The 23,573-nt window shown below is 37.0% G+C and overlaps 1 protein-coding gene across 4 annotated transcripts; it reads right to left on the reverse strand.

Annotated features, from left to right (window-relative positions):
- Positions 1-21,899, reverse strand: aifm1 (apoptosis inducing factor mitochondrion associated 1). 4 transcript variants are annotated; one of them, XM_056457625.1, is made up of 19 exons: positions 21,702-21,899; positions 19,771-19,901; positions 18,521-18,620; positions 17,854-17,877; positions 13,657-13,977; positions 13,493-13,552; positions 10,711-10,877; positions 8,536-8,666; positions 8,318-8,408; positions 8,086-8,170; positions 7,931-8,007; positions 6,019-6,127; positions 5,661-5,768; positions 5,376-5,464; positions 3,595-3,735; positions 3,259-3,401; positions 2,479-2,603; positions 2,201-2,391; positions 1-585 (listed from the first exon to the last, which is right to left on the reverse strand). In XM_056457625.1, exons 1-19 carry the CDS (start codon positions 21,787-21,789, stop codon positions 514-516), a joined length of 2,253 nt encoding a protein of 750 aa, XP_056313600.1. In that variant the 5' UTR covers positions 21,790-21,899; the 3' UTR covers positions 1-513. The 4 variants fall into 4 exon arrangements, with proteins under 4 accessions (XP_056313600.1, XP_056313602.1, XP_056313603.1 ...); XM_056457627.1 differs by lacking the exon at positions 17,854-17,877; XM_056457628.1 differs by lacking the exons at positions 13,493-13,552; positions 13,657-13,977 and having other exon boundaries at positions 21,702-21,897.
- Between the last annotated feature and the right edge of the window lie 1,674 nt (positions 21,900-23,573).

Genomic DNA, 23,573 nt, shown 5'->3' on the forward strand with positions numbered 1-23,573 from the left:
TACTAATTAAAATAATTTATTTTTATTCAGTTTTCATTTGTACCAGCTGCTTTGCTTCGTGCAGGCAGAAACCCACCAGGTGTCAGAGGAATGTCTTTCATCTGGTTTTGTTTGATTGGATATGAAACATTAATGCAATAATCATTGAAAGTGGATCTCCTGTATGGATTTTAGGCTTTGGAGGAAATGTTTATAAAGGGATGCATTCAAGAAGAGATGAACATTTACTGACCTCAACAGAAAAAGAAACACAGCACAACTTTTTCAATACAAACAACAGGAGAAGTTCCCTCAGTAGAAAATTGAAAGATAGTTTAAACCAATTCATGGCCGCAATGAAATCACAGCGCCAACTTGCAGCCCATAGGCAGCACTGCATGTCCTGATCTTAGGCTTCAAGGTCAGATGACAGGCTGCTGTAAGCCTTCATGTTTGTTTTGTGTGCATGTGTGTGTTTCCCCAAGTTCACTCCAAACTGACAGTGGAAAGAGAACAAAGAAAACGAAAGACTGTTCAGTCTTCGTGAATGTTAAAAAGCTTGGCCACCTCATTTAGATCTGCATGTTCCTCTCCATCTTTGATTATCTTCAAATAAACAGATACAACAACAGATTAATACACATTCTATAGGCAAACACTGAAATGGAGATGGAACGAGATTAGGGATAAAGCTGCAATTCTCATGCACATCTTGTCAGGGAAGCACAGATCTATAAAGCCTAGATTATCCTTGACGTATCCGCTAGTTAGCTTGGGTGTGCGCGGGTGTTGGTGGAGGTTCGTTTCACATTCAAAGATGCATGACTGGCAGCCGAGCTGGGGGAATTTACATGTGCCACAAACCTTACACCTGATTCATACGGGGCTTCAGCATCAACGCTTAACAGAGGGTGTGTCTGAAGTTGGGACAGACAGTCAATGAAATAAGTCAGCAATCGGCTAATATCTGAGTGGAGTATTTGCATAAAGCTATCTGATTAGCTGACGCTTCTGTTGGTGCTAGAAAAGTTGAGAAATTCACAACTTCTGCGGCGAGCAACAGCAATGAAGCAGCGCCGACGGATCCACAATTCAGTTCGGCAACGCTTGAAAAAGTGAATGGGAAACGTTGACGCTGATGCACCGTGTGAAATGTAAATGGGGCATCAGAAATCCAAAATCACCACCTGATGTGAAGTGAAGGTTTCTTATGAAGCTTTGAGGGAATTCATATATTTTATGCACAGGTTTTACAATGATTATTTGTATAAAAGTATGTATAAAAGTTTTTTTTTTGCATTAAGTACACAGTTAGCTTAGTTATAGTCTAAGTTACTCATTTACACAACTGTATCAAAAGCAAACACTTTCACAAATGTCCTTCAATATTATCCAGAAGGTATTCATGTTATATGTAGTTAAAGTAATTTAGCAACTCCACTCACTGAGTTGTACTTGCCCACTGTTTCGTCATGCGTTACTTTGAGTCGCACCCTGTTATTATAAATAACAGTACAACAGAGAGTGCGTCAAGTATAAAAGCCTTCACAACTCTATGTGTGCAGAGTCAGCTGAGGCTCGCACTGCAGACACAGCTGAAAATAAAAATCTGCCTTAAATCTCCTCTAAAGGCCAGGAGGTGTGTGTGTGAATTAGTAAACTATATCAGTATTCGACTGTTGAGGTATGATTGAAGTAAAAACATGTTATTAAATGTTGCATGTTCATGTGCTTTCAGATGTAGCAGCAACACAGAGCCAAAGATCACAGAGTAGTGATGCAAACAATTGTTAAAATGCTAAATTTAAATCTTTCAGGATTGCTGGATTCAATTGTTTTTTAAATGTTTTTGCATAACTTGTCTTTAAACTGGCTCTGTGTAATACTAAAAAAATGTAATTTGCTGTTTGTTTAAACTACTCGTTTAAAATGAGCTGAAACAACACAATTCTTAAGTTTTTTTAGGGACAACTTAATTGTTTGATGTTCAACTTGAATTTGATAATACTGATAAGTTGACTTGAATCCTTCATGTTTCCCCGACACAAATCAATTGTGCAGAACCCAACATTTTTCACAGTGTAATCACTGCTAGTTTGAAAGCAGGTCCTGGAGATTTACTGCTGATTACAAAGCCAGCTTTACTGACAAAATGTGCATGAAAATCACCTTGGATCAGCCGTGCAGTGTTAACAGAGATGTGAACGTTTTTTCTGCTCACCTTCCTTGCAATGGGCATTCTGTTGAAGACATTCCACAAAACGATACCAACCACCACCTTGTCCCTCAGATAAAATATTATTCCCTTCCCATAATCCTCCTTCTGCTGGACAGGAGGTGCGGGGGTCACTGTTCCCACCTCCAACACTCCAGCAACTGCCTCTGTCTCACTCTCTGAGCGGATTCCGGTTCCTGTAAACACAAAAAAAATTTGAACTTTGTTTACTTTTTTTGGTACTATTGATGGAGAAATCTACATGTAAGCAAATGTTTGTGTACCTGATTGTTCAGTAGCTGCTTTTGGTGTGTCCTTGGCTGTGGCTTTTGCAAACACTCCAACAGTGGGCAGACTGCTGTCCACTATACCAATGGCTTCATATCCTACATCTGGTCCAAGATCACTCCTGAAGACGACCACATAAGAGGGCTCTCAGACTTTAAATAGTTTACCCACTGTCCTTTTAAACTCTGGATGAACGGAATGCCGAGTATGTATACACTGATGTTTCTCTTGGTGCACTCTTAAACCATTGGTTTACACCACTACTTTTTGGGATCAGCAAGTTACTGGCTTGCTATTACGTTGTTTTCCAGAACATACTTTTTCCATTCATTCAATTCAAGTTTATTTGTATAGCGCTTTTCACAATCATTATTGCTTTAAAGCAGCTTTACAAAATGTGCACATTATTGCATTACAATCAAAATCAGAAGTTAAAGTTATTAGTTACTATAATGTTATTAGATACTAATAATTACTTAAACTTTATCAGGTAAAGTTATTAGATATAAAGATGGTAAACCTGCAGTTATATATGAAGTGTGTTAGCTTTTTCTTTTCTTACTAAAAAGGTAGAAATGAAATACTTTTTACTCCAACTGAGACATTTTTAAATCACTATTAAAAACTTTTTAAACAGCATAATTTTGTAATTCACTTCATATCTATTTGAGTTTCCACCAAATTGAGCAGTGTTTCATACACCCAAATAATTAGCTTCTAAATTTAAATTTTGTAGTGAATTATCTACTTTAAAAGTCAGCTTAAGGTGTGTTTACCAGAACATAGACTGATGCCAGTAGGGTTTGTTGGCTCCGGTCATGTTTTCACCAGCCAGTCTGCCACTGACCACTGCGTGATCATGATGCTCCACACGCCGGCGGCCCAGCTTAATGTCATAAAAACATGCAGCATCTCCTGCCTAAAACAAAAAACATTTATTATTATATTGACTAAAGGGCTTGATTCAATCAGACCTATTACAACTAAAACCTTTTGAGAAAAACAGATTTCCTTTCTTAGAACCATCTGTCTTGGTGCCATCTCCTGAATACTGGTAATATCAGTAACATTAAAAGACCCCCTCCCCTCGCCCTTATAATAGCCTTACATACCACCCAGATGTTGGAGCGAGCCTGGAGCTCAGCATTAACCCGATAGCCTCCAAAATCAGAGTCCACTTCCAGCCCGGCTGATTTGGCAAGCTCCACACTGGGCTCCAAACCAACTGCTGCCACTATGTGGTCTGTTTTCACCTAAATCAAAAGCACAAGGAAAAAAGCATTAATATCATTAATAGAGACGCCCTCAATTAAAGATTTTCATGGTAGACTAGTAGTCATTTTCTTAAGGGATCAGTTGTCTAATTGACCATAAATGAATAAACATTGTTATGAGCCTATAATTGTCTACATAAACAGGCAGAAGTAACGACTGTGAAAGTGAGGAGAAATTCCATATGGTGGCTGCATTGACATTTTAATAATATACTGAGTGTGTTTTCATGAACACCAATACACCAATTTTAGTATGAGGAAGACAATACTCCGATTAAGAGTCTACCATGTAAACAGATTTTTGACGACTTTATTCCGACTAAAGCAATGGTTTCAAACTCAATTTCTGGTGGGCCACTGCTCTGCAGGTTTTAGCTCAAACCACCTCAAACTCACACCTGCTTAATAGTTTCTAGTAGTCTTAATCACCTTGATTATTTGGATCAGCTGTGTTTTATTAGAGCTGGAGCAAAACTGTGCAGAGCTGCAGCCCTCCAGGAATCAAGTTTGAGATCCATGGACTAAATTTATAATTGAATCAATCCAAGATGTGAAGTATTCCCATTTTAGTCGCTTTATTGAAATGCAGTACAGACATGTAAACACCTTAATCAAACAATTAAGGTGTTTTAGTAGTACTTTTTGACAGGATGCACATACGACAATTGTCAGGTGTTTGACGACAAACAAATGAGAGTGCCTTCAACCAAGAGAGAACATTTTTAGTGTGAGTGGGAAACAATGACTATGCTGAGAATTCTGGAAGAAATAGAAGTATTATGAAGTATCTCATCGTGGGGGCATGAATGAAATGGCAGAGGTGGCCTGTTGCTTGAGAATTTGTCTGTATACACGCAGTGTGAGTGAGGAATGAACTGCAGTTGAACTTGAATTAAAAATGAAATTACCAAAATCACATATGGTGCCATGATGAACACGAACTGATGATGCATGAAATGCTGGAGGAAATTAGCGCTGAATGGTGACATAATGAAGTTAATCGAACTAATGTAAAATAACATGTAAAACAGGAACCGAGGATGAAAGGAACATTCAAAAAGCAACTCATCCAAACACCTTAATCATATCATTGTCTTATTTAGATTATGGCTAATAATTTGATTACTGACGTCCATGTAAACATAGTCATTATGATAAACTAGTGCTTTCTTTGATTTCATCCACAAGATTAAGCTGGAGTCATACAGATTACGTAATCTAAAATGTTTGTTTTTCATTTGAATTGGTTCATTTCATAGTAGACATTTTGCTATCAATGTATATAGCATTTCTTTTTCATTTTTGGCATGCCCAAGTTCAAAGACTTAGATAATCAGAGAGTGTGCCTTGTTTGCTATATAGTATTTTAAAAGACACACTGTTTTAATATAAATAGTTTACTGAAGATGATGAATGATGATTCATTGTTCACCAGATGTGCGGACAGTGTGATACACTACAAAATATCCTAGCAATTTTTTAAAATAATTGTTAGTTTCTTCTCATCTCTTTATTATTTATGTTGATGCCATACATCTCTTTATTATCTGTATACTATTATACAAACATTCACCCATAGTCTATAGCAAAAGTAATGTTTTCTGAAAAAGGAAACTCACCACTCGTCCATCCTTTAGTTTGATCTCCAATTTGTCATTTTTGTAAGTCACATTTTTCACTACAGCATCCGTGATTACATTTACACCCTCTGTGAAAAGTCAAAAAGGTTAGCTGTGGCCAAAAAGCCTACATTTAATACTGAAAAATAAGGCTACACAAAGAAAATACAACAGGTTTCAGACAGCTTAACCAAACTCTGCCGCTGTCTGGTGACCCCAAACACATGCCACACTTATTGAGGCTGCTGGGCTTCTCAAACAAACATCATTTATTTACTCTCTTACCTGTCCGGACTTTCTCAGTGGTCCAGTTACTCAAGTATTCAGGCAGCACTTTTCCCATGTTACCCTTCTCTGGGAAGAGCTGCATCACCTCTAAGCCAGGATCAGCAGCTACAGAGAAAATAATGATAGCATGAGAACATTTTAATATTTTATATTGTATGAGATGAAAAAATACATTACCTAGAAATACATGTCATGACCCTACAACTAACAAACACTAACAATGTTTATATATTACACACTGATTCACATATACATACATGTATATACCCATACACTTCCCCCTGTTCTCTCAACACTATGACCTGATTTTTTCCCTTTCTTTTTCTCTGAGTGACAGCTGAGGGTTTGGACTCACATCTGCGACCCAAGGCACATGCAAGCTCGCTACCGAGAAAACCTCCACCGATGATGGTAATGGACTTAACCTCTCTGGAGATCTTCTCTAGAGATCTAAAATCTTCAATCTACCAAAAAGAACATATGAAGGTTACATTCTGGAACAAACAGATTCATGTAGACAGGATTTACACACTTTTTTGCCCACAAAAAAACATTAGTTTTTTAATCAATATTTTTTTAGAATATCCAGGATGAAATTTGTAAATATTTAAAAAGTACCACATCATTTACTCTGCCTCATGTGGTTTTAAACCTTTATGCGTTTCGTTTTTCTGTTGAATAATAAAGAAGATATTTTGAAGAATGCCGGTTGCTGGGAACCATTGACTTCCATAATAGAAAAAAATACTATGGAAGCCAATGGGGTGGATCAGAAAGCATTTTTTAACATTTCTTAATTCGTGTTAAATAAAAGAATTAAACTAAAATATGAACAAGTATAAGGCGAGTAAAATGTGACAGAATATTCATTTTTGGGTAAACTATTGCTTCAAGCATAACAAGTACTTTGTTTACTACAAAAATGTTTCATTTCCAACAATTCACTGATATTTTCAGATTTTCTACAACAAGATATCCGACTCAAAGAATGCTAATATCAAGAAAACACTATGAAAATGCTGAAAATCCTCTGTTTAAAGATCAGAAAATGTACTCTTCTAAATTCTACGCTAGAGATTAGCATAAGACTGCCCTCCAGTGGAGTTCTGCACATTAACATTCCCACATTTAGCTTCTCATGAGATGTCGTGCATGTGCATTTGCTCTTAGTAAAGGAGCTAAACCTAAAAAAAAAAAACATATTATTCTGCTTCACTAGTTACAGTGTACTGACACTGTAGATTTCAGCATAATCTGATCCTGACCCTGGTTTTTATTCAGTTGACCAATATTACAGTTAACATGGAAATCAATTCAAAACCAATTATGCATAATGTGAATTGTTCAAGTGAAATGTTAATTTTCAAAGAACAAAACAACAACTGGAAATAAACCTGATTTTATCCATTATAAAAAGGAAGGTTTCTCTGTCTGAGTGATTTATTGCACGTTGATAAAGACTTTTTTTCTCTGTTATGGAATAACTTCCACTTCATGTCAAAGATGTATGCATGTATTACAATAATATTTATAAAAATCACAAACTAAGTGTATTCAAAGTGGCCAAGAAATTAAAACTAAAGCATGTGATTTTGTTAGCCCACATTGCTAGTTCTGTAGTGAACAATTTATCTGTGCATGTCATCAAGAAATTGTTTGCGCTTTTAATCTTTAATTTAAGTCTGAAAATGCACTTCCAGTTTTTTTTTTCAGCTAAATTCAAGATTACGTATATATATTAGCAAATGGGTGTGGCTAACATATTTAATCACGCTGCTGCAACTGTCAGTTTTGACAACAAACAGAAATGGTGAGGATGAGGAGTCTGTTAGGTTGTAATAACTCCCCAAACCCTTTCTCGAATCATTCTGAATGAAATGCCTACTTCAATGCATTCAATCAGCTCGCAGTAGAAAAACAAGTCACCCCCACTGTTGTGTCATTTAATGTTCCATTTCTCTGGGAACTGCATAACAATAGCAAAAAAATAATTTAATTTAAAAAAATAAAGCTTCCAGTTCATGGGGACTTTAAGGCAATTAAAGTGTCTACTTTAAGAATTAAAAAATATAATAAAGACCTGTAATTTCTGAAATCTACAAATAATATGTCATTATACTAAATAGTATAATTAAATGACTTAAAAAAGTGATAGCTGAAACATGGGTAAAGCCTAGTGGTTTGAAAGATATAGGCAAAGTATAAATATGCAAAAAGAGAATTATTTCATATTTTGCCTCTAATAAAGTAACCAAAGCAAGACATACTTTCCTAAATAGGGTTGTCCTCTTAATGACCTCCTCTCCTGCTCTGTCAATCACCTGCAGGTTCCTCGGCACCCCACCTAAAACACAGACACACATTTACATGACACACTAACAAATAACATTCACATCTCAACATGTGTGTTTATATATTTTACCTGTGGCAATGAGGCACTTCTCATAGGAGATCTCTGAACCATCACTCAGCTTGACTTTATTTCCTCTGACATCCATGTGCACCACCTACATCACGAGTATAAACACACACAGGGTAATAATGAGGATGGTTCATCCATACACACTCAAGCATTCATAAACAATTTCCACACACACTCATGTGGATATAATTAGGATCACAGTTAAGGAGCAGGAGATGCTGATGTATCTCACCTTACGGTCGGTGAGCACAGCCACACCACCGTTCTCCACCTTAGCAAGATCTGCAGGACTGACGTAGAATGAGGGAGGCTGGAAGTAAATACTGAAACAAACAGAAATTAGTTCAAATCACATTCACAGCCTGAAGTAATAAAAACAAAGCACAAAATTTGAATCCTGATTTCATCTGAAACTAATTAGCGGTTTATCTGGATGATTCGGACACGCACCTCCTCTCTTTGCCGTTCCACTGTTTGAAGCGCAGTGTTTCTGTGACTTTGGGATCATCAGAGAACCAGAGCTCTTTAGAGAGAGGAGGTCTCATGTAGGGCAAGTCTGACTCCTCTGTGATAATCAACACCTGTGCATAAAAGCCATGAAACGCATAAACACTTTAGCAACTAAATACACAGTGCATAAGGGATATATATAGGGTTTTCATTGATAAAATGTTATTATTCACCAAATTCCATTTACCATTTTTGTTGTCCAATGTATAGGCATAAGAATGGGTTATATAATATGTAAGAATATATTTATTATTACATAATATATAATTGTTTTTATACTTTGCAATTGCTTAAATTGAAAAATTTGTTGTAATTAGGGCATTATGAATTTTTACAGTTTTACTGTATTTCAGATGATATTATAGATGAAATGAAACTTGGCAACTCGATAAAACAACGTCTGACTTTAATTTTTTACCAGTTATTGTTGGTTTATTTAGCTTTAGTTTCATTTAAATTAATATTAATACTCTGAAATAGTGTAATAATCTGATAATCATAATTCTACTGAAAACCTTCTGATTGTTTTTAAAAATGTGAAGACAAAAACAGTGTTTTAACAATCCAAATAATAGTAAAAACAACAATAAAAAATAAAATAAATCCTCACTTATGTTATCAAATTTAAATAATTAATTTGAAAGCAATAATAAACAATGATATAACAATATTATCAAGTTTTTGTTACTATGACCAATGCCAACTATTTTATTGTGGGTGGGGGGCTTGGGCAACCCTTTATTATGATAGTCCACTTTAGACATTCTACTAACTGTAAGTAATTTAAAAACTACATGTCAACTAATGGCCATTAGAGTAGACACTTTACTGATTAAGTAGCCTTGAGCTACATGTCGGCTTATTCTATTAACCCTAAACCTAATCCTAACCAAACAGTCTGCTAATGCTCTACTAACACTTTAATGAAAGTCACTTAAGATTTACGCGCAATGTTACTTATAATAAATCAATGTCGGAAGTAGAGTTTAAAAAAATGCTTTCCCAAATACACTCACCAGCCACTTCATTAGGTACACCTTACTAGTCCTAGGTTGGGCCCCCTTTTGCCTTCAGAACTGCCTTAAACCTTCGTGGCATAGATTCAACACTGTACTGGAAATATTCCTCTGAGATTTTGGTCCATATTGACATGATGGCATCATGCAGTTGCTACAGATTTGTCAGCTGCAAATCCCTGATGTGAATCTCCTGTTCCACCACATCCCAAAGGTGCTCTATTGGATTGAGAACTGGTGACTGTGGAGGCCATCTGAGTACAGTGAACTCATTGTCATATTCAAGAAACCAGTCTGAGAGGATTCATGCTTTATAACATGGCGCGTTATCCAGCTAAAAGAAGATGGGTATACTGTGGTCATAAAGGGATGGACATGGTCAGCAACAATACTCAGGTAGGCTGTGGCGTTGACACAATGCTCAATTGGTACTAATGAGCCCAAAGAGTGCCAAGAAAATATCCCCCACACCATTACACCACCACCACATGCCTGAACCGTTGATACAAGGCAGGATGGATCCATGCTTTCATGTTGTTGACGCCAAATTCTCAGGAATGGCACCCGGTGTGGTCTTCTGCTGCTGTAGCCCATCCGCCTCAAGGTTCGACGTGTTGTGTGGTCAGAGACGCTCTTCTGTATACTATTCGGTTGTAACGAGTGCTGCCATGTGATTAGCTGATTAGAAATTTGCGTTGAGCAGTTGGACAGGTGTACCTAATAATGTGGCTGGTGAGTGTATACTGTATATATGAATGTAGTGTCACACAAGGTTCTTCACCCTCACGTTTGGTAATTCCTGTCAAACTCCTGTATCCATTTATCAATAACCCCTTTCAAACATTTAGACTATTCTAGAAAATTATCAGTAAATATATATGAATCAATTTGTTCCAGCAATTTCCATGAACAATAAGTTGTGACATTCCTCGTAAATTGACAGAGTTCTGCTGTGTGTGAACAGCACATTTTTAATTTACTGATAATGTCATTCCTGTAATTTTATAGCTCTTTACCAGCATTACTGTGTGAAAGGGGCTAACTAATACAGTTTCGCATGAGCTTGATCATAATTCTGCCCGACTACAACCAAACTCACCCTGGCACCAGGGTCACGTGCCCGAATGGAGCGAGCAGCAGCAAAAGAAGCCGTGCCTCCACCAATCAGCAGGTATGGAGCGTGTTCAAGGACATCCAGGTGAGGAGCAGTGAGATCAATCGGCTCCGCAGCAGGAGCAGCAGCAGGACTTGTCTCAGGAGCTGCAGCTGGCCAGAATAAGAGAAATTTAGTACAAACACACTCAAGCATATAAACAAACTTATCCTGAGAGCTGAATTAGACATGCGAGTGCACTTAAGATTATCTGTAAAAAAAATATGTGAGGGATCTCAGGAACACAGTGCTAGATGAGGGGAGAGATTAGCATTTTTATTGTAATATTAGCAGAAATTGAACCTCAGGTAATCTGGAAACGCTGCTGAAACTTGGTCATAAAGACCCTGATATACACAGAGCAAAATCATATTTTGTTCTTTATTTAGGAGTTAACAAAAGTTTGAAATAGTTGAAGAGTGACATACTATTGCTGAATTCAGTCAACACTTCTGAGGGCAGAGTTTAGATGAATGTGTGAACTGTGATGTTTCCAGTCTTAATAACAAGATTAACATTAGAGCTGCAGGATGTTGAATAAACTAAAAATCTCAAAAGGTAAAGGTAATTTAATAGAGGATGTGACTTTTTCTGCCAACTCTAATATACTCACTGGCCACTTTATTAGGTACACCTTACTAGTACCGGGTTGGACCACTTTTGCCTTCAGAACTCCCTTAATATTTTTTGGCATAGATTCAACAAGGTACTGGAAATATTCCTCAGAGGTTTTGGTCCAAATTAATATGATAGCATCACGCAGTTGCTGCAGATTTGTCGGCTGTACATCCATGATGCGAATCTCCCATTCCACCACATCCCAAAAGTGCTCTATTGGATTTAAATCTGGTGACTGTGGAGGCCATTTAAGTACAGTGAACTCATTGTCATGTTCAAGAAACCAGTCTGAGATGATTTGAACTTTATGACCTGGCACGTTATCCTGCTGGAAGTAGCCATCAGAAGATGGGTACACTGTGGTCATAAAGGGATGGACATGGTCAGCAACAATACTCAGGTAGGCTGTGGCGTTGCCACGATGCTCAATTGGTACTAATGTGCCCAAAGTGAGCCAAGAAAATATCCCCCACACCATTACACCACCACCACCAGCCTGAAGGCAGGATGGATCCATGCTTTCATGTTTTTGACACCAAATTCTGACCCTACCATCTGAATGTCACAGTAGAAATCGAGACTCAGACCAGGCAACGTTTTTCCAATCCTCTATTGTCAGATTCTGGTGAGCCTGTGTGAATTGTAGCCTCAGTTTTCTGTTCTTATCTGACAGGAGTGGCACCCGGTGTGGTCTTCTGCTGCTGTAGCCTATTCGCCTCGAGGTACGACATGTTGTGCGTTCAGAGATGCTCTTCTGCATACCTCGATTGTAACGAGTGGTTATTTGAGTTACTGTTGCCTTTCTATCAGCTGGAACCAGTCTAGCCATTATCCTCTGACATCTGGCATCAACAAGGCATTTGCGCCCACAGAACATTTTCTCTTTTTTAGACTATTCTCTGTAAACCCTAAAGATGGTTGTGCCTGAAAATCCCAGTAGATCAGCAGATTCTGAAATACTCAGACCAGCCCATCTGGCACCAACAACCTTGCCATGTTCAAAGTCACTTAAATCAACTTTCTTTCCCATTCTGATGGTTGGTTTGAACTGCAGCAGATGGTCTTGTCCATGTCTTCATGCCTAAATGCATTGAGTTGCTGCCATGTGATTGGCTGATTAAAAACATGAGTTAACAAGCAGTCGGACAGGTGTACCTAATAAAGTGGCCGGTGAGTGTATACAATATATTATTTTATGATTTCTGATGAATATACGTTTCTAAAATATCAGTTTGACCGAATGATTAAATAATTCTCACAAACTTCACAGCAGATTTTATTATTGACAAACTACATTTTTAAAGAATCCTGAGCAAATTATTCAGTGGGAAATATATTTTACACCTACTGCTGTAACAATGTACATACTAAAAACCTTTAGATGAAGTAAGTTGTTTCAAGTAACAAACTCTCAATTGGTGACACCCAATAGATGGTGTTTGAATCTACAGCAGGGATCACCAAACTTGTTTCTGGAGGTCTGGTGTCCTGCAAATTTTAGCTCCAACCCTAATCAAACACACCTGAACAAGCTAATCAAGGTCTTACTAGGTATCCTTGAAACACCCAGGCAGGTGTGTTGAGGCGAGTTAGAGCTAAACCCTGCAGGGCACCGGACCTCCAGGAATGAGATTGGTGACCCCTGATATAGAGGAAATGACCCCCAAACAGTTGCAAGTAAAAGAAGGTGGAGCCTACCAATTTCAGAATCACCACAAACCACACTGAACGCATTTACCAGCCAAGTGCTTGTTTTTCAATTTACTTTGAGGTATCTCAGGGCCTTTAGTGTGTGACCTTGTACCATTAGCTTTAGCCATTAGCATTACAACAGTCACACTATGACAAAACAACCTTTCAAAGGAATGAAATGACTGACAGCGAGAAAAGGAAATCTTTCAAAAGAAGAGACGACAATGTGGTTTATATAGTCAAGAATATTGAAAGATCTTCAATGAAGAAAGAATATTACCAAATGAAAGTCAAAAATGATCACATAATAAAAAAATAAAGGTGTCCATATGTGTATGAAGTACTTATGACTATCTTTAATCGATAACGTGTTTAATCTGCAGAACTGATTCCCATCCAGTAAAACCTGGACTCTTACCACTCTCAGAAACAGATGAAGCCTCTGGAACATGCTCGGCGATGACTACAGGTACTGGCTCTGTTTATAATCCAGATGTAGGAGGAGAGGAAAGACGTTAACCTCAATTTCCAAATAAAAAAAAAAAACAATCCTGGATTTCCATGCAGATGTGTCAAGCTTACCACTCTCAACCACAGGAGCTATTGGCTCTTCACTCTGTATAACTTCCAGAGCTTCTGCAACAGTTTCCGTTGCTGTAGCTTCAATGATGGGTTCCAGAACAGAGGCTTCAACAACGGGTTCCATTATTGGGGATTCAATAAAGGATTCCGGAACAGGGGCTTCAACAACGGGTTCTATTAATAGAATTTCCACTGCGGGTTCTGGAACAGGCGGTTCTACAATAGGTTCTGTTACAGGTTCAGTGGACTCCAAAATATCTTCTGTTACTGGAGATTCTTCAACAGCAGGTTCTATCAGAGTTGGTTCTTCAGCAGCAGGTTCTAATTCCACAGAATGAGTAAAACATAAAATGAGACAGAAGATGCACTAAAACAATCGTCCACGCTCCTTTCTGCCTCCTTCACTTTTAACTGGCTTTGGAGACGGTTTGGGTTGGATTCCAAACGTGCATCAACATCTAAAGCAGAACTATGAATGGTATCCTGAAACTTTTGAGCTTTGAAAACATGTACGGGTTTTTCAGTTTGGGATATGTTCTTCCTGTTAAAGAGGAAAAGGATCCAAGAGCAGGAATGAACTTGATGGAAAAGGGTTAAATGATGAAAAGGGGTAAAAACATAAGGAAAAGCGCAATAGTTAAGGATGAATGTGAAGGTGTCTTCATTCACTTCTTGCCTGAGTTGCAGCTTTTCTGAATGATCCTCCTTCAGATTTAGGGATGACTACCATGCAACCAAGAAACATGTCATATACTCTGAAATAGTATTCTGAACCATTTCCAGAACTTTTCTTCTGGCTTCACAATCACTACATTAAACTCTTTTTCCATTTATCTATTAATATGTGTAACTGGTAGCACAGAAGCTTCTGTATTCACAGATTCTGAGGCTGGATCAATGCACTGGTGCCAATTAAAAAGTCCAATAGAAACATATATGGAGCAACACGAGTCCTGTTGAGGGTTTCTTCAAAAGTTTCATTGTGCAAGACAGACAATCCAGACAAATGGCTGGTCTAGCCATCTAAAGTATTTCCAAACACTTTAAAATTGAAAAGTTAAAACAAGGCAATTTGCAAGACAAAACAGCCTTCTTAAAAACACTGAGGAGTTAGTGTGACGAAGAGAAAAGGAGGCAAGAAAAAGTGGTGACCATGTGGTGGAAATGTTGGTTTGGTGACGACAGACAAAATGTGATGCAAAATATAGAACTGACACGTCCATCAACAATGAAAGAAGAACTTCATTGAACATTACCTCAATCCAACCGCTCATGGCTCAAAGAAAGCTTGGATACACTTTGCACCATTATATATTCTTGATTCAAAATAACAGAGCAATTGAAATAAAAAATTGTGAATTCAGTGCATGAATAGTCAATGGGTTGAATGAAGAATGTCAATGAAGTTACCCACAAAGCAGTCACTCTAAACCAAATGCTTGACAGAGAGGAGACAATGTATGCAAAGAGATGGAAGGTCATGGTGACAGTTCTAAAGATGAACGGTTTACAAGTACCTGGCAAGGGGAATATATATAAATATAGGCATTTTAGAAAGGTTAGAGGACATTTAAACAAGTGAAGGTTGTTAATAGCAAAAGGAGGCACATGTTGTATGAAGCATGCAGTGACCCCTGAAAGCATGCACAACTGTTTGTGACACAGTTCATGTACATTTTATCTATTTTTCATATAGGAATAATTATAGGAATCAGTTATGGGAATCAACCACCAGAAGAATCTCTCTAAATTTTGCCCTAGTGCTATTTTCCTAAATACATTTGCATTACTAATATGAATTCTGAACTGACATAAATCTGCCAACAGCAACTTTAAAGTGTTGCAATAAACAACAACTAAAGCAGTGTTTCTCAACCATGTTCCTGGAGTACCACCAACTGCAAATTTTCCATGTATCCTTAACCAAACACACCTGATTCAGATCATCAGCTCATTAGCAGAGACTGAAAGTCCTGTAATGAAAGTGACAAACATAGAAGACATCCAAAACATGAAGTGCTGGTGGTCCTCCAGGAATATGGGTGAGAAACACTGAACTAAAGTTCCTGGATTTCAGAATCTGTCCATGTATTTATTTAATCAGAGGTGGCAGAATGTGCAACCAGCTAGGTCAATGTACACTAGTGACCATACTCTGTTAGAATAAATTTTGCTCCCCAAAAAAAGGTTCCTATAACTAACCTGAAACATGCCACATATTGAGTACTTCAAACAATAGCTATTACAAAAACCTGTCAAGTCTTCTATGGTTTTTGCAATATCCCAAAAAGACTTAACCAAAGGCGACGTTTAATAGATATACAAAACAACAGACCAAACATCCAGAGGCTTTTTAAAAAAAATCCCCAGATGACAGTCTAGATTCTATTAAGGGACTAAACAGAAATGGTGAACATGTAAACAGCATAGGGTTTTATCAGAAACTGTTGACTTTCTCTGTGGTTTCCCTAGAAGCCGATGGTTGATCTATTGACAAAGGGTCCAAGACAATCATAATATGCTTTCTTTAAAACTCAAATCATCAACTTAATGCCAAAGAGTTAAACATGTTCAGCATTTACATATAACTTTGAGTGTGATTCTTATTCATATTTGTGTATATTTTTAAAAATGTAATATTCCATATAAAGGTTTTTGACAGAATCAATAAATACCTGATGAGAATGCAGAACTAATCTGAAAGATACATTTATTTTCAAACTTCAATTAGTACAAAATGCAGCTGCCAGAGTTCTAACCAGGTCTAGAAAATTTGATCACATCTCCCCAATTTTATCCTCCTTACACTGGCTGCCTGTTAAGTTTCGTATTGAATTTAAAATATTGCTTCTTACATATAAAGCTCTAAATAATCTAGCTCCTGTTTATCTAACCAATCTTCTGTCTCGCTACAATCCAACTCGCTCTTTAAGATCTCAAAACTCAGGACTTCTGGTAGTACCTAGAATAGCAAAGTCGAGTAAAGGAGGTCGAGCCTTCTCATTTATAGCTCCTAAACTCTGGAATAGCCTTCCTGATAACGTCCGAGGCTCAGACACACTCTCCCAATTCAAAACTAGATTAAAGACCTATCTGTTCAGTAAAGCATACACTTAGTGCACCACTTAGGGGGCTTCCACACAGGTTATGCATCTTGCTGATATACACTGTGAACATCAGCTACGCTAATTATTTTCTTTATTCTCCATTCCACCTGGGGATACTCTTCCCGAGGCCCTCAGACTATGCAGAGTCACTGATTCGATCCAAGACCAACGACGAGATGATCCCAAGGTTTCCATATCCTGGACCTGGCCGAATCCTGAACAACTACTGCGATGGTCATGGAAGAGTGGAGAACATGAGACTGTTTCCTATGACGCTCCAGAGACAGACGAGTCTTCGCTGAGGCCAGCTTCCAGCCTCCGCCACTGAGACTGCAGCTCTGCACAAGACGTTTGGCCAGCGGAGAAATTAAAATGGTCGTGCCCAACTGAGCCTGGTTTCTCTCAAGGTTTTTTTTCTTCACTTCCGCCTTTAGTGAAGTTTTTTTTCCCTCTCCGCTGTCGCCACTGGCTTGCATGGTTCAGGATCTGTAGAGCTGCGCATCGTTGGATTTGCTCTTCAATATTTGGACTCTCAGTAGTGATTATTAAACCACACTGAACTGAGCTAAACTGAACTGAACTTAAACACTACAAACTTAACTACACTGTTCCTATTTACTGTGACCTTTTATGTGAAGCTGCTTTGACACAATCTACATTGTATAAGCGCTATACAAATAAAGGTGAATTGAATTGAATTGAATTTATACTATGATTTAAATTCAGGCATTGACATAATAAATCATTCAAATATTTAAATTACAGATATGTTACTATTAATGCAATTATTTATTATATATCTATTAATGTCATTTTATAACTTACTATTTTAGTATATTCATGTTTTTATTTCCTTCAGATTAACAACATTTCTTAGAACACATTTCCTACTGGGAGTTGCTGTGTTATCCTGCAAGAACAGGACATTCTGGGCATGTTAGTATCCATACGTGCCACACTAAGATCCAAATACCATCCAAAGCCATGAAACCTCAGAGAACATCATCAGTAAAGGCTGAGAATAATGTGCATATGAATGCAGACAGATAAGAGAGATCTTAGATTAGCATGTACAAATAAAGGGTCTCACCTTCCTTTGATTCTGCAACTTCAGCTTAAAAACAAGGAACAACATCCCACTCAATTAAACTAAAATTAAAATTGTGTTTTTTTTTATTCATGGGCTGCCAATAACAGTATATCAAAAGGCAAAAAAAATACTTTAATGTGTCAGGAAAAATTATGAATATAAACAGAAGACAGACACCAAGAACTCTTTGAAATGAAAATATACAGAGAGCTGGCAATTACTTAATGCATAAACAGTAGGCATGGGATGATAACCGGTTTCAAGGTTTACCGCAGTTTGGAAAAGTCACAGATTTAAAACTGTCAAAGTTTTTTGTTATACCATTCCTAAGGTATATAAAGTCGTTGTTTGGGTTTTTTTACATGTTTTTCACAACTATTTCATTTAGTTTTTTAGGGCAACAGTATCTCCAGCAGAAAAGGAACCTCTACATCAAAAGCTGCTGGTCCAAAATATTTTAAATGTTTCTTAAACTAAAATATATTGTGTTCAATGGTGGAAAAAGTTGTTGTTTTTTACCCCAGACATTTAAAAATAAAATATTTGAGCAGTAAACACAATACCATGACACCGTGAAACCGTGATATTTTTATCTAAGGTTATCATACCGTCAGAATCTTATAACGGGCCATGCCGAATAAATAGTCTGTTTACCATATTGACTTACCTACAGCTTTAGCCGGCTTCGACTCTTGACTTTGTCTACTGGCAATTTGTCTCATACGCTCATTATACCTTTCACTGTCCTGTGAGACAGTGCGGTATGCCTTCAAACAAACAAGAATAGAATAAAATAAACACTCACTTTAAACACTACAAATATTCTAATCAAAATCGTATTTAAGAAAAAACAAAACAAGAGAATAAAAGCTGTCTGTGTCAATTCTCATTCCTTCAACCATTTGTTACAGAATAAAAATGCTTAAAATTATGACTGAAATTATAACATTATTTACTACAATTACAATTAGGTCGTGCACCATATTAAAAAAATCTGATACAGCGAAATTTTGTTTTTCTGTGATAAATATTGCAATGTAAATGCAGTTTCACTATTTGACAGTTTCCTGGGGTGTCTGACAGTATTCAGGTACAGATATTGAATTATAAAAAAAGTTTCTTACTTTGCTTTGTCTTATTTTAGTCAAATATCAAAACGATTCTTAGAACAAATAAAAAAATATTGTTTTGTTTTCACCTTCAGAATAAATAAGTAAAAATGAAAAATCTTTCCTTAAAACATACAAAATTATCTGCCAATGGGGTAAGCAAAATAATCTTGGTTTTGCTTTGAATTTTAGATATTTGGATTAGAAACAAGACAAATGTCTTAGTAAGAAAAACATTTTTGCATAAATCGTATAACTACTATATTAATACTGTAATTAAATACAGTTCTGTAGCTCCTGGTCAGCTTATTCAGACTCAACATTAGATATCTTGCAATGTGACTATTGTGAATACACACATTGCAATATTTATGCTGAAACTATATATTGTGCAGCCCTGATTACAATGTAGAAAACAGATTCAACTTTTGATCTAGATTAAATTGTGTTACTATATTTAAAAATAAGATTATGGGATAAAGACTGCCTCATGTTAAAAAAAAGTTGTATCAAAAGAAACAATGTATACATCTTATACTTTCGAGACAAAAAGTCAGATAAACGTTTTAATACACATCAAAATGTAAACCACAATGAATCACCCATTAAAACAGAAACTACCAGTCATATTCAGTGTTGTTTATATTTATCTTTGAAAGGCCACAATGCCTACACAAAAACATACTTAAATAAAAATTATTTAATTATTGTTATCTGGGGAAATATTACACACTAGAAAAAGCATCATTATTTTTTGATACATCACACATGGACTGTTAATTTGGAGCCGAAGAAGAAGGGTACTTACATAAATGCCTCCCCCCAGACATGCTGCTCCAACCAGGACAAAATACACAGCATTTTCCCCACCACCTCCTGGTGGCCTGGATGACATCTGGGCCCTCTGAACCATCTCCAGCCTTCTGCCATGTCTCAGGACTGAGGAGACAATCATAAAAACAAAGGAAATTCTAAATTCAGTTCAATATTTCAAGTTTATTTGTATATCGCTTTCACAATACTTAATCTTACAAACCAGCTTAACAAAAGGTGCTTAATGCTTTGACAAAATTCTGTACATGTGTCATAATCCTCAAATAGGACCAGGTTACTAAATTCTTAAGCTACATTATTTTATCATTTACACAGTGGAAATAGAGATTTTTATTTCCAAAAAACAAATGAATTGGCCTGTAATATTTTGTTTTATTCTGTAATAAGTTGTTTTATATTTTGCTTAATTTATTGCTGTTTACCAAGACCTCTTGGCAACTAATAGCATACTTCTCTCATGGTTTTCACATTAACTCAACTTCAAGACTGCAAACTTGTGTAGTGTACTACTGCAATAATTTTTTTATTAACCTCAGACAGTGAATCTGTGTAGCCTAAGTGAGTGTGTTGTGTGTAGGAAGGATAAATTGAACATCTTAATTCTGGAATATATTACATTAATTTAAAAATTGTATAATCCGCTCCTAATATTAAACCTGGTCACAAAATCTGGCCAATGATCGTGTCATGTTTGCAAGCCTTGGTGTGTTTAAGGCCAGAGTTGTGTAGTGTATTTAGCCTTGATGAATTCAAGGCCAGAGTTGTGTGGTGTGTTCATTTGTCAGCCTCGATTCAAAGAATTTAAAATCAGAGATGCAAGTGTGCTAAAAAGGTCAGAGAAAAAGTTATTAAAAATTTTTTTTTTAATTATTTCTAATAATGAATTCCTTTCGAATGAATAAAATGATTTTAGAATAATAAAAAAAATTATATAAACAAACAGATATTGATATAAAGGTAAACTAAACGCACAAATCAGATAAAAAATAATAGACTATTCAAAAAAATACAAAGGAATACAAAAGAAGAAATAGGAAAATAATGCAAATTATTTAAATAAATAAAAATTTAATTAAAAAAACAAATCTTATTAAAATAAAGTGAATAAATAAATTTGAAAAATGAGTAAGTAAATCAATATTTTCCAAATAATAATTAAGACGCATTTGTACTGGTATATTTTAACAGTATAAATTGGGTTTTTGCACAAGAAACTATGATGCGCTCATACTAGCATGACCAGGTTTAGTGGTTTAATGCCTTATGGGTAGCTTTTCACTTCAGCATTTTTACGAAGTTATATACATATATATTATATACCTATACACACACAAACACACATATTAATATGGAGTAAGGAATGTTTTAAAGAACACAAAACCAATATCTAAGAGTAATATTTAATATACTGTTTGTAATTAGAGAAATAGTCAGCCTGTCACTTTCGTCAAGTAATCCTCAAAACTGTTGTCATGTAATTCAGCTGAACCTCAGCGTCATGAAGCTGTCAGAGCCACAAGTGTGACTTCATAATCATCGACCTTGGCACAAAAATTAAAGCAGCTCCTCGTGCGCTCCAACACTAACCCACAAACCGGTTTTTTCTGTCGTATAATGATATAGAGAGAATGTCCACGTAAAGTTTGACCGCAAACACCGCTGAATGAAACTGACAAATGTTCATCATTGAAACTCGTTTCAGTGTCGCAAGTTTAAGGTTTGACTGTTTACACGGTTAACCTATATCTAGCATCTGTAGAGCACCGCACAACTCGCACCAAACAGGAGCTTTACCCTACCGGTGTTTCCACACAAAGTGTGAAAGGCTTTCTGCGAGACTGAAATGAAGTTCGCAGGTGATTCGTGGAGCCGCAGACTTCAGCTCTGCCGCTTTTCTCAACTTGCCTGATTTCCTCGCATTCTGCAGACACAACGTAGACGAGGCCCGGGCCAGCGGAGCCAGTTTATTCCATACTGTCTTGCACTTAAACATCGCGGCTGAGCTGTGCTTTTCTGTGGAACAGCCTGGAAAAATGTACAGCCACGCTCACCGTGCAGCTCTCGCACAAGGCCGGAGACCTTCTCAGGTCACACACAGCTCCTGTAGACGCTTCCGCCATCCGCCTGAGACCCGCCCTCTTTGCGCGTTGATTGGCTGCGGCTATAGCGGATGATTGAATAACTGGCTAGTGCTTCTGTCCGTTATTAATGTCAATGGGTTATTGGCTGTATGTAACGCACGCCTTAACGACGCAGCATGTCTTGTGACGAGAGACCGCCCAGTAAATGTCCCGCTATATTTGTATTTATAATATATTTATATTTTTAGGTGATTGCTTTTTTTTACTTTATACTGTATCCACAATAGAAATTTAAATAATGTATCAATAAAACACAAGAATTGAGTGTATATGTGTGTGATAATAATATTAATATTAATAATAATAAAAATAATAATAATATTAATAATAATAATAATTATTATTATTATTATTATCGCTGTTGTTGTTGTTATTGTTGTTATTACCTTTAAAAGAGCCTATGACCCTCGACACGCCTAACACTCCGATTAATTCAGTTGCATAAGAGTCAGAAACCTCTTTGTTCATTGGTACTTGAACTAGATATTTATAGAAGTACCATTAAGGAGAGTACAAACAAAAAAGCTGTTAAAACTGTGTATTTGCTTGACACGTTTAAGTTATTGTGAGTTATAAGGCCTAGCATTATTTGTAATATTTTTTTCTGTATTTGTTATTATTTTATTTTCATTCATTCATTTTCTGACGCTTTTCCGGGGCCGGGTCGCAGGGACAGCTTAGGAGAGAACCCCAGACTTCCCTCTCACCAGACACTTCCTCCAGCTCCTCCAGGGGGATCCCGAGGCGTTCCCAAGCCAGCCGAGAGACACAGTCCCTCCAGCATGTCCTGGGTCTTCCCTGAGGCCTTCTCCCGGTGGGACATGCCTGGAACACCTCCCTAGGTAGGTGTCCAGGAGACATCCGAAACAGATGCCCGAACCACCTCAACTGACTTCTCTCGATGTGGAGGAGCAGCGGCTCTACTCCGAGCTCCTCCCGAGTGTCAGAGCTCCTGATCCTATACATAAGAATGCGCCCTGCTACCCTTCGAAGGAAACTCATTTCGGCCGCTTATATCTGAGATCTTGTCCTTTCAATCATGACCCAAAGCTCATGACCATAGGTGAGAGTAGGAACATAGATTGACCGGTGAATCGAAAGCTTTACCACAATGGACCGGTACATCGACCGCATTACTGCTGCCGCTGCACCAATCTGCCTGCCAGTCTCATGTTCCATGTGCCACAGCCCGTACGAAAAAACATTGCTAAGCATTAACAACATTACAAAAAGGCATTGTTTTGTATATGTCGTTCATGCATTAATAAAAAATAAATTTAAAAAGTTGCATAAGAATAAAAAGAACTGAACAATATGTAATTCTCATTGATTTAAAGCCTATACTACCAAAAACACCATCTTACAACAGGTTGTCACATCACCAGGCTGACAAACTATCACAAAGGGCATAGAATTAATGTAAAATTAACAACATTACTTTATTTGTTTTCTTTTTAGCCAACCAAATTTCCGTAAAACAGTGGCTGGTGCAATAAACGAAAATAAGAAATGTCAAGTGACATAGATATAAATTCATTTAGCTTTTGTTGTGTCCTATTTCAAATAGCCTTATACTTGAAGTAATCTTAAGGCCAGGGATGGGCAGTATTTGTGATATATAAATATCATAAATAAG

Source organism: Danio aesculapii, chromosome 5 (genome assembly GCF_903798145.1).
Source record: "Danio aesculapii chromosome 5, fDanAes4.1, whole genome shotgun sequence".
In the NCBI taxonomy this organism is placed as follows: domain Eukaryota; kingdom Metazoa; phylum Chordata; class Actinopteri; order Cypriniformes; family Danionidae; genus Danio; species Danio aesculapii.

Excerpts from the sequence above, each read along its gene's own strand:
- aifm1 (XM_056457625.1), bottom strand. The coding sequence starts at position 21,789 with ATGTTTAAGTGCAAGACAGTATGGAATAAACTGGCTCCGCTGGCCCGG. Across the intron at positions 8,171-8,317 it reads CTGTGCTCACCGACCGTAAG|GTGGTGCACATGGATGTCAG; the intron begins GTGAGATACATC and ends CTCGTGATGTAG. Across the intron at positions 6,128-7,930 it reads GGACAACCCTATTTAGGAAA|ATTGAAGATTTTAGATCTCT; the intron begins GTATGTCTTGCT and ends TCTTTTTGGTAG.